Here is a 15874-nt window from a genome sequence, read left to right as displayed (position 1 = left end):
AAGACAGGGTTGCTGATTTACTGCCCCCTGGAGGGTGTTGTCTGAACAGGTATAAAGACAAGGTTGGTGATTTACTGCCCCCTGGAGGATGTTGTCTGAACAGGTATGAAGACAGGGTTGCTGATTTACTTTCACCTGCAGTTATGGAATGTTTTCTCAGCAGTATAATTCATTGGCTGATCACTCCTGATGACCTGGATGGAATTTAGTGATCCTTCCTTAACCTATAGGAAGCCCCATCTTTTGACTATCATAAAATTCCTCAATGGTGCTGTCCATGCTAAAACAAGCTACATCCATCTAGCGCCCTTTTTTCATATCGCTATGACACTGGTATACTCAATTACGCTTAGGGTTAGGGGTTAGGGGTTATAGGTCAGGGGTTACTCACATTCTCCACTGGAACAGAGAGACAGGTGGGTTGGCGTCGGTCAGACATGTGAGCTCAACATTCTGACGGTCCAGGTACCAGTTCCCATCGAACCCCTCCACTGACACCTCTGGTTCATCTGATGTAAAATAATCATATAGAATACTTTCATATATGCCATTTAGCAGACACTTTTATCCAGAGCCACGCACAGTAATTTGCACAAGTGAGTAAGTCAGTGGGACAGTGAAAGTGTGTGTGGGCATGTGTACTGGCGTGTGTATGTGCACTGGCGTGTATGTGAATGTATGTATCAGGGTTGGGCTCAATTCTAATTGAAGTAAGCTACAATTACAATTCAATCATTGGAAAAATTGGAAAAAACCCCCACCTCTTCAAGGAATACCTAGGATAGGATAAAGCAATCCTTCTGCCCCCCCCCCCCCTTAAAAGATTTAGATGCACTATTGTAAAGTGGCTGTTCCACTGGATGTCATTAGGTGAATGCACCAATTTGTAAGTCGCTCTGGATAAGAGCGTCTGCTAAATGACTTAAATGTAAATGTAAATGTAAAAATTGCATTTATTTTCAATGACATCTTACAGTTTTTCTCAAATGTTAGCACACCTTTGCTGAAACTGAATCTCAGATACTCAAACCTCTAAAGACAAAACAGTTAACCAATTTCCCCAAACCCCACAGACATCTTGCAAAATGAAACACAGCAATCAAAATCCTGTACTCAAAATGAAACTCTGTATACAAATGACACATACACACACGCACATCAAATGAACCTAATTTAGTGACGACTGAGATCACACTAAGGTGACCTATTGTTACATTAGTATATATTCAAAACTCTACTATCACAACCTGTTTCAGTGTAAAGACTAATATGTTGTTGTTATACTGTATATTGTTTGTGTACTCAAACAAGGAACACAAATGCAAAAATGTAAGTTTTTCAATTCAACATGACTCAATACATGTCAAACAGCATACTGTAAGCACACATACAGTAAAAACACAAACGTAAAGTAAATATATTTTGCATATGGAAAGGAAGACAAATAGATCAATTGCATGAAATATATAAAGAAACTGTGAAAATACAATCAAATCATAAACAAATACTCCATTGTGAAAACAAAATGAGTCATGTCTGCTGTTCTGGTCCGGCCACAGATTTTCATAAACATCACAGGCGATATTCTCCTTGGCATGATGCATCCACCCCTGACTCTGGTGGAATGTCACCACATGCCTCCTCTATTGTCTGGAGAAGGGCCATACGTTCATGGGGTTTGAGATCATACATCTTCCACCACCATGCTGAAATTCCTCAATTGGGTTGAAAAATTGGGAATATGGTGGGAAATAGAAAATTGTAAACCTGGGATGGTCATGGAACCAGTTGTGGACCAATGTAAGAAGGCTGTTCATTGACTATAGCTCAGCATTCAACACCATAGTACCCTCCAAGCTCATCATTAAGCTTGAGGCCCTGGGTCTGAACCCCGCCCTGTGCAAATGGGTCCTGGACTTCCTGATGGGCAGCCCCCAGGTGGTGAAGGTAGGAAACAACACCACCACTTTGCTGACCCTCAACACTGGGGCCCCACAAGGGTGCGTGCTCAGCCCCTTCCTGTACTCCCTGTTCACCCATGACTGCATGTTCATGCACGCCTCCAACTCAATCATCAAGTTTGCAGACGACAGTAGTAGGTTTGATTACCAACAATGACGAGACAGCTTACAGGGAGGAGGTGAGGGCTCTGGGAGTGTGGTGTCAGGAAAATAACTTCTCACTCAACATCAACAAAACAAAGAAGATGATCATGGATTTCAGGAAACAGCAGAGGGAGCACCCCCCTATCCACATCAACGAGACCACAGTGGAGAAGGTGGAAAGCTTCAAGTTCCTCGGTGTACACATCACTGACAAACTGAAATGGTCCACCCACACAGACAGTGTGGTGAAGAAGGCACAACAGTGCCTCTTTAACCTCAGGAGGCTGAAGAAATTTGTCTTGCCACCTAAAACCCTCACAAACATTTACAGATGCACAATTGAGAGCATTCTGTCGGGCTGTATCACCGCCTGGTACGGTAACTGCACCGCCCACAACCGTAGGGTTCTCCAGAGAGTGGTGCGGTCTGCCCAACGCATCACCTGGGGCACACTGCCTGCCCTCCAGGACCCTTTTACGCATGGTTGTGCATCAGAGTTTTAAAGGGCAGGTCATATGCTATAGGTCCGTGGACAGAGGTATTCTATCATACCTTATTATTGGATCTAGCTTATAGGCTCATCACAAATGGCCAGATCCTGACATAGGCAAAATTAAAAAAAACTCCAAGTTCATAACCACTGTATAGATCATTGGTCATGACGTGTGAATTTGACCAGACCGCGGCTGTTTGCCCGTGTTGTCATGTTGTATTAGCTTGTTGGCACTGAAGCTTGTGGAGATTGGTGGCATATTATAGAGCCTATCAACAATTATATAGGCTATAGGTGTAACGATCGTCGTCCTCGTCTGATGAGGAATATGAAAAATCGGACCAAACTGCAGCGTGGTTTGTGTCCATGTTAAATTTATTACAACTGAACACTGAATACAAAATAACAAAAGTGAAACAACGAAAATCGAAACAGTCCTATCAGGTGACACAAAACAGGAAACAACTACCCACAAACACGGGTGGGAACAGGCTACCTAAGTATGGTTCTCAATCAGAGACAACGATTGACAACTGCCTCTGATTGGGAACCATACCAGGCCAAACACAGAAATACAAAACATAGAACAAAACATAGAATGCCCACCCCAACTCACGCCCTGACCAAACCAAAATAGAGACATAAACAAGGGACTAAGGTCAGGGCGTGACAGTATCCCCCCCCCCCCCCCCCCCCCAAACGTGCGGACTCCGGCCGCTAAACCTGAACCTATAGGGCAGGGTCTGGGTGGGCATTTCACCGCGGTGGCGGCTCTGGTGCGGGACGTAGACCCCACTCCACCTTAGTCTTGGCCCACTTATGTGGCGCCTCTGGAGTGGCGACCCTCGCCGCCGAACCCGGACTGGGGACCCTTACAGCGGGCCCCGAATAGGAGGGACACTCCGGCAGCGCCGGACAGGCGGGAGACTCCGGCAGCGCCGGACAGGCGGGAGACTCTGGCAGCGCTGGACTGGAGAGAGAACCTGGAGGGAGGAGACGGAGAGACAGCCTGGTGCGTGGGGCTGCCACAGGATCCACCAGGCTGGGGAGACCTACAGGAGGCCTGGTGCGTGGAGGAGGCACCGGATAGACCGGGCGGTGGGGGAGCACTGAAACTCTGGTGCACAGCCTTGGCACCAATCCTCCAGGCTGGATGACCACTCTAGCCCGGACCCTCCAGAGTGCAGGGACAGGTTGAACCGGGCTGTGGGGGAGCACTGGAGATCTGGTGCATACCACTCGCACCTCTCCCTTAGGCTCAATGCCCACATTCGCCCGGCACGGGCGGAGCGCAGGCTTAGGGCGCACTGCACCCTCCCAGCGCCCCGGAGACACAGCACGCAGAGCCGGCGCAGAATACCCTGGGCCGAAACGGCGTACCGGAGACCAAACACACTGAGCCGGCACAATGCGCTCTGGCTGGATGCTCACTCTCGCATGGCCCTTGCGGGGGGCTGGCCTATAGCGCTCCGGGCTATGAGCGCGTACTGGCGACACCGTGCGCTTGACCGCATAACACGGTGCCTGACCAGTACTACGCTTCTTCCGGTAAGCACGGGGAGTTGGCTCAGGTCTATCGCCTGACTCCGTCAATCTCCCCTCGTGCCTGTTGCGCTGCCTTACCTCATATCGCCGCCGCTCAGCTTTAGCTGCCTCCAGTTCTTCTTTGGGGCGGCGATATTCCCCAGCCTGTGCCCAGGGTCCCTTGCCGTCCAATACCTCCTCCCATGTCCATTTCTCCAGATCGCGCTGCTCCTCCTTACCACGCTGCTTGGTCCTTTTTTGGTGGGTAGTTCTGTAACGATCGTCGTCCTCGTCTGATGAGGAATATGAAAGATCGGCCCAAACTGCAGCGTGGTACATGTCCATGTTAAATTTACTACAACTGAACACTGAATACAAAATAACAAAAGTGAAACAACGAAAATCGAAACAGTCCTATCAGGTGACACAAAACAGGAAACAACTACCCACAAACACGGGTGGGAACAGGCTACCTAAGTATGGTTCTCAATCAGAGACAACGATTGACAACTGCCTCTGATTGGGAACCATACCAGGCCAAACACAGAAATACAAAACATAGAACAAAACATAGAATGCCCACCCCAACTCACACCCTGGCCAAACGAAAATAGAGACATAAAAAGGAACTAAGGTCAGAACATGACAATAGGTTAGGCGTTAAGGTTGTAAATGTTGTGGACTGACTCACTGACCTAGATCAATATGGACTCAGGACTGGTCACATGACCAACTGCAGTGACTGTCAATCATCAAATCATTGGAATGAGAAAAAATATTTAAAATAACTTTATCAGATCAAAAACATGATGAATGACCCATTTCTCATTTTCTGCGTTGTCAAGAAGCCACGCCTACTAATTGGCAAAAACTTACGGTGCACGGATCGAAACCAGAACCGATAATTAAAAACACAACATTTGAATAATCAAATCATTGTTCCGTTTTTCAGTTCATATTTCCTTTAGACAATAAAAATAAAAAAACTTTTATGTATTTGATTTCAGATTCAAATCAAATAAACAAAGAACTAACCTTTCTGTATTTTTATCTTGTCATCTAATAGGAAATGTTGAAAAGTACACAGACCTTTCAGGCCGATCATGTCACTGTTCAGAAAGCCTAGCTATACTGGACATATAGAAACAGTTGAAATTAGGTTTAAATTATTTAAAACATATCCTGCATTCAATGTTTGATACTATGTGCATTTAACTCCATAAACTGGGGAATGTAAAAATACTGAATTCCAATTAAATTCATTTTCAAAGATTACATGTTTTCCAATTCAAATAAAATGTCATAACTTAATTATTGTTGGAATTCGAATTGAATTCAACATGTATTCTCCATGTCATGAGCGAATTCAATAATTTAACCTCTAATTCCTCCAAATCCCGGATCCGGGAGCACCCCCATCAGTAAAAAAGCTGACTAGCATAGCCTAGCATTGCGTCACAAGTAAATACTAGCATCTAAATATCATTAAATCACAAGTCCAAGACACCAGATGAAAGATACACATCTTGTGAATCCAGCCATGATTTCTGATTTTTAAAATGTTTTACAGGGAAGACACAATATGTAAATCGATTAGCTAACCACGTTAGCAAAAGACACCACTTTTTTTACTCCACCATTTTTTTCCTGCATAGGTAGCTATCACAGATTCGACCAAATAAAGATATAAATAGCCACTAACCAAGAAACAACTTCATCAGATGACAGTCTGATAACATATTTATTGTATAGCATATGTTTTGTTAGAAAAATGTGCATATTTCAGGTATAAATCATAGTTTACCATTGCAGCCACCATCACAACTCTCACCAAAGCGACTAGAATAACTACAGAGAGCAACGTGAAATACCTAAATACTCATCATAAAACATTTCTGAAAAATACACAGTGTACAGCAAATGAAAGACAAAGATCTTGTGAATCCAGCCAATATTTCAGATTTTTTAAAGTGTTTTACAGCGAAAACACAATATAGCATTATATTAGCTTACCACAATAGCAAACCACACAACAGCATTGATTCAAGCCAAAAATAGCGATAACGCATAACCCAGCAAAAGATATACATTTTTTCACTGACCTGCTCAGAATTCTTCAGATGACAGTCCTATAACATCATATTACACAATACATATAGAGTTTGTTCGAAAATGTGCATATTTAGCGGCACAAATCGTGGTTATACAATGAGAAAAGTAGCCAAGCTGCAAAGAAAATGTCAGGAGAAATCTTGGGAGAGGCACCTATTCTAATCGATAACTAATCATAAACTTGACAAAAAAATACAGGTTGGACAGCAAATGAAAGATACATTAGTTCTTAATGCAACCACTGTGTTAGATTTTTAAAATTAACGTTACTACGACATACAGCGTGCGTTAAAGCGAGACCGCACGGAAAATAATGGCGGATTATGCATTTTACATTTTTCAACAGAACAACGAATTAACAGCATAAATAGTTCTTACTTTTTGATGTGCTTCCATCAGAATCTTGGGAAAGTTGTCCTTTGTCCAAAAGAATCGTTGCTCGGTTGTAGAATGTAGTCTTCAACGTTGCAATTAGCAGTAAACATTAGCCATGTGGGCCAGACATCACCAACTCCCTAGAACGCAACACTAATAAATATCCGAAAATCGCAATATACTGACATAAACTGATATAACTCGGTTTAAAATAACAACATTATGATGTCTTTAACAGCTATATCGAATAAAAACAGAGCCGGATATATCTAAGAGCTATAACCGGAGCTTTCTACTACGACATGCCAAGGTCCTTCCTGCGTCAGAGCGAAGTGAACAAAGACCGGACCCTTCGTTCCCAAGCTATTTATAACCTCTCAGATCTGCCTAGAGACTCCATTTCAAATCTCACTATTCGCTGACATCCAGGGGAAGGCGTATGCAGTGCATCTCAACCAATAGAAGACAGGCAAATTAATAAACTGACCTGAGAACAGCTTGCATAATTCTGCATTCTCACATCCTCATAGGAAAAATGCTCTAACTCGAGTTCTGTTTTACTCACAGATATAATTCAAACGGTTTTAGAAACTAGAGAGTGTTTTCTATCCAATAGTAATAATAATATGCATATTGTACGAGCAAGAATTGAGTACGAGGCAGTTTAATTTGGGAATGAAATTATTACAAAGTGCAAACAGCACCCCCCTATTGAGAAGAAGTTTTAATCAGAATTTTAAATTCAATTGGAATTGATCCCAACCCTGATGTATGTGTGTGTGTGTGTGTGTGTGTGTGTGTGTGTGTGTGTGTGTGTGTGTGTGTGTGTGTGTGTGTGTGTGTGTGTGTGTGTGTGTGTGTGTGTGTGTGTGTGTGTGTGTGTGTGTGTGAGAGAGTATGTTGTATGTGTGTGTGTGTGTCCTACACTGTATGTCCAGCGTGACAGAGTCGGTGTATGTCTCCTGGTTATAGGAGGTGATACAGGTGAGTGTCTCCAGGTGTGTGTTCTTGCTGGGTACTAGGATGAAGTCGCTTCGCACCGTGATCGTCCCATCAGAGTTACGGATCTCCTGGGTGGTCGCCTCACCACGCACACGCGTCTCCCACCTGCTCACACACACACACACATGAACACACAAACACAAAGAGAGAAACACACACAGACACACAGAGAAAAACAAACACACACACAAAGCAGTCAGGAAATAAACGTCCATATAACATTTGAAGCTAGCAACAGCTACTGATACGTTCACTGTTTGGGATCAAACCTTCGAGAAAACTTTGAATCATTAATGTCTGAATTTTTACTTTGGAGAGATTATGTTGCATAAAGCTTTAGAGTGTCAATATGTTTCATAGAGCTTTAGAGTTTCAAACTGTGTCATAGAGCTTTAGAGTTTCAAACTGTGTCATAGAGCTTTAGAGTTTCAAACTGTGTCATAGAGCTTTGAAGTATCAAACTGTTTCATAAAGCTTTGAAGTATCAAACTGTGTCATAGAGCTTTGAAGTATCAAACTGTTTCATAAAGCTTTGAAGTATCAAACTGTTTCATAAAGCTTTGAAGTATCAAACTGTTTCATAAAGCTTTATTTTCAAACTGTTTCATGAAGCTTTAGAGTGTCAAACTGTTTCATGAAGCTTTAGAGTGTCAAACTGTTTCATACAGCTTTGGGGTGTCAAACTGTTTCATACAGCTTTGGGGTGTCAAACTGTTTCATAAAGCTTTATTTTCAAACTGTTTCATAAAGCTTTATTTTCAAACTGTTTCATACAGCTTTAGAGTGTCAAACTGTTTCATGAAGCTTTAGAGTGTCAAACTGTTTCATACAGCTTTAGAGTATCAAACTGTTTCATAAAGCTTTAGAGTGTCAAACTGTTTCATACAGCTTTAGAGTATCAAACTGTTTCATGAAGCTTTAGAGTGTCAAACTGTTTCATGAAGCTTTAGAGTGTCAAACTGTTTCATGAAGCTTTAGAGTGTCAAACTGTTTCATGAAGCTTTAGAGTGTCAAACTGTTTCATACAGCTTTAGAGTGTCAAACTGTTTCATACAGCTTTAGAGTATCAAACTGTTTCATGAAGCTTTAGAGTGTCAAACTGTTTCATGAAGCTTTAGAGTGTCAAACTGTTTCATGAAGCTTTAGAGTGTCAAACTGTTTCATGAAGCTTTAGAGTGTCAAACTGTTTCATAAAGCTTTAGAGTGTCAAACTGTTTCATGAAGCTTTAGAGTGTCAAACTGTTTCATACAGCTTTAGAGTATCAAACTGTTTCATACAGCTTTAGAGTGTCAAACTGTTTCATAAAGCTTTAGAGTGTCAAACTGTTTCATAAAGCTTTAGAGTGTCAAAGTGTGCAGGTCAATCACATCTCCTGTCTTAAGCCTCCTGAACACTACACGGTTTTACAATCATAACATCGGAGTACATCTGGGTACTGGGTATCGGTGTAAGGAGTGCACCTAGCGACACTACCTTCGTAGAGTGATTCAATCGCTAACCCTAACCCATCTTTACCTATTCCACAGATTTTTCCATCTATTTGAAATGTTACTCTGTGAGAGCTGTTTACACACAAACAAACACACACCCTGGCGTCCCACCTGATGGTTCCTGGAGGCTTCCCATTGGCCGAGAGGCAGGTGGCGACCGGCGTCTTCAGATTGGACGATCGAGCTACCAGTGTGGGTGTCGACAAACTCATCTGGGTCAAAGGTCGGGCTGGACCAACAACAAAATCACAACTTGGCCAAACACAGCACAGCAAAAGTTTGTCAAATCACATCACAGCAACATAGCTGCTAGACATAATTTGAGTTACAAGAAATGTGGTGTACAGGCCCCAAGGATATCACATGACATATTACACAGGCCGGGATTCAATCATTATACAATCCTCAGGCCAGGATTCAATCCCATCGTTGGTTGTAGACAATGTGGCTTTTAAAGTCCATTTTTAATAGCGGAGTTGCATAAAGATGATGATCCCCCTGCACTAAACACAAATTCCTCATTTTGGTAAATTCACTGCATTGTGCATTGCTCTCCATTACTCTTTTTTTTTTGTTGTTCATTAGCACAGTATACATGATCCCAATTTCATCTTCAAGACTCAGTGGATAACGCTAAAACAAGGACGTCATATCTGAATTCTGCCATCTTTATGCGCATTCACCATTGAGCCGACATACTGAAAGCAGCATTGACCGTGAATGCAATCTCTGTGAACGCAGAAACATTGGCCTCTATTCAATCAGATTGAGAGTTAACCCGTCGTGGCTGACATCCGCATAGTGGCTGTGTTGTAGTCTTACCGTAGACTGTGAGGTTGACCGTGTTTTCGCGGTTGCCAGCAGGGAAGGTGGTGTATTCACAGATGTATCTGGCCTCGTCAGACAGTCGCAGAGACGAGAGGGTCAGAGTGGTGTCCTCCAGGGACGGAGTTTTCCTCCGCACCTTAACATCAGAGCCATATATTTAGAGACCAACCACAACCACAACACAACCCATTCACAACCACAACGTAACCACAATCCAACCACCACAACACAACCACAAAACAACCTCAACATAACCATAATGACAACCACAAGACTGCATGGCAAGGTTAGAACACAACCACAACACAACCACCACACAACCACAACACAACCACAACACAACCACAACACAACCACCACACAACCACAACACAACCACAACACAACCACCACACAACCACAACACAACCACAACACAACCACAACACAACCACAACACAACCACCACATAACCACAACACAACCACAACACAATCACAACACAACCACAACACAACCACCACACAACCACAACACAACCACAATACAACCACAACACAACCACAACACAACCACCACACAACCACAACACAACCACAACACAACCACAACACAACCACAACACAACCACAACATAACCACCACATAACCACAACACAACCACAATACAACCACAACACAACCACCACACAACCACAACACAACCACCACACAACCGCAACACCACCACAACACAACCACAACACAACTACAACACAACCACCACACAACCACCACACAACCACAAGCACAACATAACCACAAAACAACCTCAACATAACCACAACACAACCACAACACAACCGCAACACCACCACAACACAACCACAACACAACTACAACACAACCACCACACAACCACAACACAACCACAACACAACCAAAACACAACCACAACACAACCGCAACACAACCACAACACAACCGCAACACAACCACAACACCACCACAACACCACCACAACACCACCACAACACAACCACCACACAACCACAAGCACAACATAACCACAAAACAACCTCAACATAACCATAATGACAACCACAAGACTGCATGGCAAGGTTAGAACACAACCACAACACAACCACCACACAACCACCACACAACCACCAAACAACCACCACACAACCACAACACAACCACCACACAACCACAACACAACCACAACACAACCACAACACAACCACCACACAACCACAACACAACCACAACACAACCACAACACAACCACAACACAACCACAACACAACCACAACACAACCACAACACAACCACAACAAAACCACAACCACAAAACAACCTCAACATAACCATAATGACAACCACATGACTGCATGGCAAGGTTAGAACACAACCACAACACAACCACAACACAACCACCACACAACCACAACACAACCACCACACAACCACAACACAACCACCACACAACCACAACACAACCATAACACAACCACAACACAACCACCACATAACCACAACACAACCACAACACAACCACAACACAACCACAACACAACCACACCACAACCACCACATAACCACCACACAACCACAACACAACCACCACACAACCACAACCACAACCACAACACAACCACCACACAACCACCACACAACCACAACACAACCACCACACAACCACAACCACACCACAACCACAACACAACCACAACACAACCACAACACAACCACAACCACCACACAACCACAACACAACCACCACACAACCACAACACAACCACCACACAACCACAACAAAACCACAAAACAACCACAACACAACCACCACACAACCACAACACAACCACAACACCACCACAACACCACCACAACACCACCACAACACAACCACACCACAACCACCACATATCCACAACACAACCACAACACAACCACCACACAACCACAACCACAACCACAACACAACACAACCACCACACAACCACAACCACAACACAACCACCACACAACCACCACACAACCACAACACAACCACCACACAACCACAACCACAACACAACCACAACACAACCACAACACAACCACAACACAACCACAACACAACCACAACACAACCACAACCACAACACAACCACAACCACAACACAACCACAACACAACCACAACCACCACACAACCACCACACAACCACCACACAACCACAACACAACCACAACACTACCACAATACAACCACAACACAACCACAACACAACCACCACACAACCACAACACAACCACAACACAACCACAACACAACCACACCACAACCACAACACAACCACAACACAACCACAGCACAACCAACACACAACCAAAACACAACCACAACACAACCACAACCACCGCACAACCACAACACCACCACAACACAACCACAAAACAACCACAACACAACCACCACACAACCACAACCACAACACAACCACAACACAACCAACACACAACCACAACACAACCACAACACAACACAACCACAACCACAACACAACCACAACACAACCACAACACAACCACAACACAACCACAACACAACACAACCACAACACAACACAACCACAACACAACCACCACACAACCACAACACAACCACAACACAACACAACACAACCACAACACAACCACAACCACAACCACAACACAACCTCAACACAACACAACACAACCACAACACAACCACCACACAACCACAACACAACACAACACAACCACAACACAACCACCACACAACCACCACACAACCACCACACAACCATCACACAACCACAACACAACCACCACACAACCACAACCACAACACAACCACCACACAACCACCACACAACCACAACACAACCACAACACAACCAAAACACAACCACAACACATCCGCAACACCACCACAACACAACCACAACACAACTACAACACAACCACCACACAACCACAACACAACCGCAACACAACCACCACACAACCACCACACAACTACAACACAACCACCACACAACCACAACACAACCACAACACAACCACCACACAACCACAACACAACCACCACACAACCACCACACAACCACAATCCAACCACCACACAACCACAAGCACAACATAACCACAAAACAACCTCAACATAACCATAATGACAACCACAAGACTGCATGGCAAGGTTAGAACACAACCACAACAAAACCACCACACAACCACCAAACAACCACCACACAACCACAACACAACCACCACACAACCACAACACAACCACAACACAACCACAACAAAACCACAACCACAAAACAACCTCAACATAACCATAATGACAACCACATGACTGCATGGCAAGGTTAGAACACAACCACAACACAACCACCACACAACCACCACACAACAACAACACAACCACAACACAACCACCACACAACCACAACACAACCACCACACAACCACAACACAACCACAACACAACCACAACACAACCACCACATAACCACAACACAACCACAACACAACCACAACACCACCACAACACAACCACAACACAACCACACCACAACCACCACATAACCACCACACAACCACAACACAACCACCACACAACCACAACCACAACCACAACACAACCACCACACAACCACAACCACAACACAACCACCACACAACCACCACACAACCACAACACAACCACCACACAACCACAACCACAACACAACCACAACACAACCACAACACAACCACAACACAACCACAACCACCACACAACCACAACACAACCACCACACAACCACAACACAACCACAAAACAACCACAACACAACCACCACACAACCACAACACAACCACAACACCACCACAACACCACCACAACACCACCACAACACAACCACACCACAACCACCACATAACCACAACACAACCACAACACAACCACCACACAACCACAACACAACACAACCACCACACAACCACAACCACAACACAACCACCACACAACCACCACACAACCACAACACAACCACCACACAACCACAACCACAACACAACCACAACACAACCACAACACAACCACAACACAACCACAACACAACCCCCACACAACCACAACACAACCACAACCACAACACAACCACAACACAACCACAACCACCACACAACCACCACACAACCACAACACAACCACAACACTACCACAATACAACCACAACACAACCACAACACAACCACCACACAACCACAACACAACCACAACACAACCACACCACAACCACACCACAACCACAACACAACCACAACACAACCACAACACAACACAACACAACCACAACACAACCACAACACAACACAACCACAACACAACACAACACAACCACAACACAACCACCACACAACCACAACACAACACAACACAACCACAACACAACCACAACACAACCACCACACAACCACAACACAACACAACACAACCACAACACAACCACAACACAACCACAACACAACCACAACACAACACAACACAACCACAACACAACCACCACACAACCACAACACAACACAACACAACCACAACACCACCACAACACAACCACAACACAACCACCACACAACCACCACACAACCACCACACAACCACAGCACAACCAACACACAACCAAAACACAACCACAACACAACCACCACACAACCACAACCACCGCACAACCACAACACCACCACAACACAACCACAAAACAACCACAACACAACCACCACACAACCACAACCACAACACAACCACAACACAACCAACACACAACCACAACACAACACAACCACAACCACAACACAACCACAACACAACCACAACACAACACAACACAACCACAACACAACCACAACACAACACAACCACAACACAACACAACACAACCACAACACAACCACCACACAACCACAACACAACACAACACAACCACAACACAACCACAACACAACCACCACACAACCACAACACAACACAACACAACCACAACACAACCACAACACAACCACAACACAACCACAACACAACACAACACAACCACAACACAACCACCACACAACCACAACACAACACAACACAACCACAACACCACCACAACACAACCACAACACAACCACCACACAACCACCACACAACCACCACACAACCATCACACAACCACAACACAACCACCACACAACCACAACCACAACACAACCACCACACAACCACCACACAACCACAACCACCACACAACCACCACACAACCACCACACAACCACCACACAACCACAACCACAACACAACCACCACACAACCACCACACAACCACAACCACAACACAACCACCACACAACCACAACACAACACAACACAACCACAACACAACCACAACACAACCACAACACAACCACAACACAACACAACACAACCACAACACAACCACCACACAACCACAACACAACACAACACAACCACAACACCACCACAACTCAACCACAACACAACCACCACACAACCACCACACAACCACCACACAACCATCACACAACCACAACACAACCACCACACAACCACAACCACAACACAACCACCACACAACCACCACACAACCACAACCACCACACAACCACCACACAACCACCACACAACCACCACACAACCACAACCACAACACAACCACCACACAACCACAACACAACCACAACCACAACACAACCACCACACAACCACCACACAACCACCACACAACCACAACACAACCACAACACAACCACAACACCACCACAATCCAACCACCACAACACAACCACAACACAACCACCACACAACCACAACACAACCACAACACCACCACAATCCAAACACCACAACACAACCACAACACAACCACCACACAACCACCACACAACCACCACACAACCACAACACAACCACAACACAACCACCACAC

General features: G+C 44.6%; 1 protein-coding gene across 1 annotated transcript in view; it reads right to left on the bottom strand.

Moving 5' to 3' along the window:
* LOC129867927 (nectin-1-like) overlaps positions 1 to 15874 on the bottom strand; it is a gene marked incomplete at its 5' end in the record, with an annotated part of 36438 nt that overhangs the window by 9251 nt on the left and 11313 nt on the right. The window contains 4 exons of the mRNA XM_055941415.1: positions 392 to 509; positions 7535 to 7716; positions 9214 to 9331; positions 9925 to 10066. Of these exons, the coding sequence (XP_055797390.1) occupies positions 392 to 509; positions 7535 to 7716; positions 9214 to 9331; positions 9925 to 10066 (560 nt within the window). The remainder of the gene's footprint in view (positions 1 to 391; positions 510 to 7534; positions 7717 to 9213; positions 9332 to 9924; positions 10067 to 15874) is intronic.

The sequence above is a fragment of the Salvelinus fontinalis genome, chromosome 13 (genome assembly GCF_029448725.1).
Source record: "Salvelinus fontinalis isolate EN_2023a chromosome 13, ASM2944872v1, whole genome shotgun sequence".
In the NCBI taxonomy this organism is placed as follows: Eukaryota; Metazoa; Chordata; class Actinopteri; order Salmoniformes; family Salmonidae; genus Salvelinus; species Salvelinus fontinalis.
Note: the sequence above shows the minus strand (reverse complement) of the source record. Positions and strands in the feature narration are given on the sequence as shown.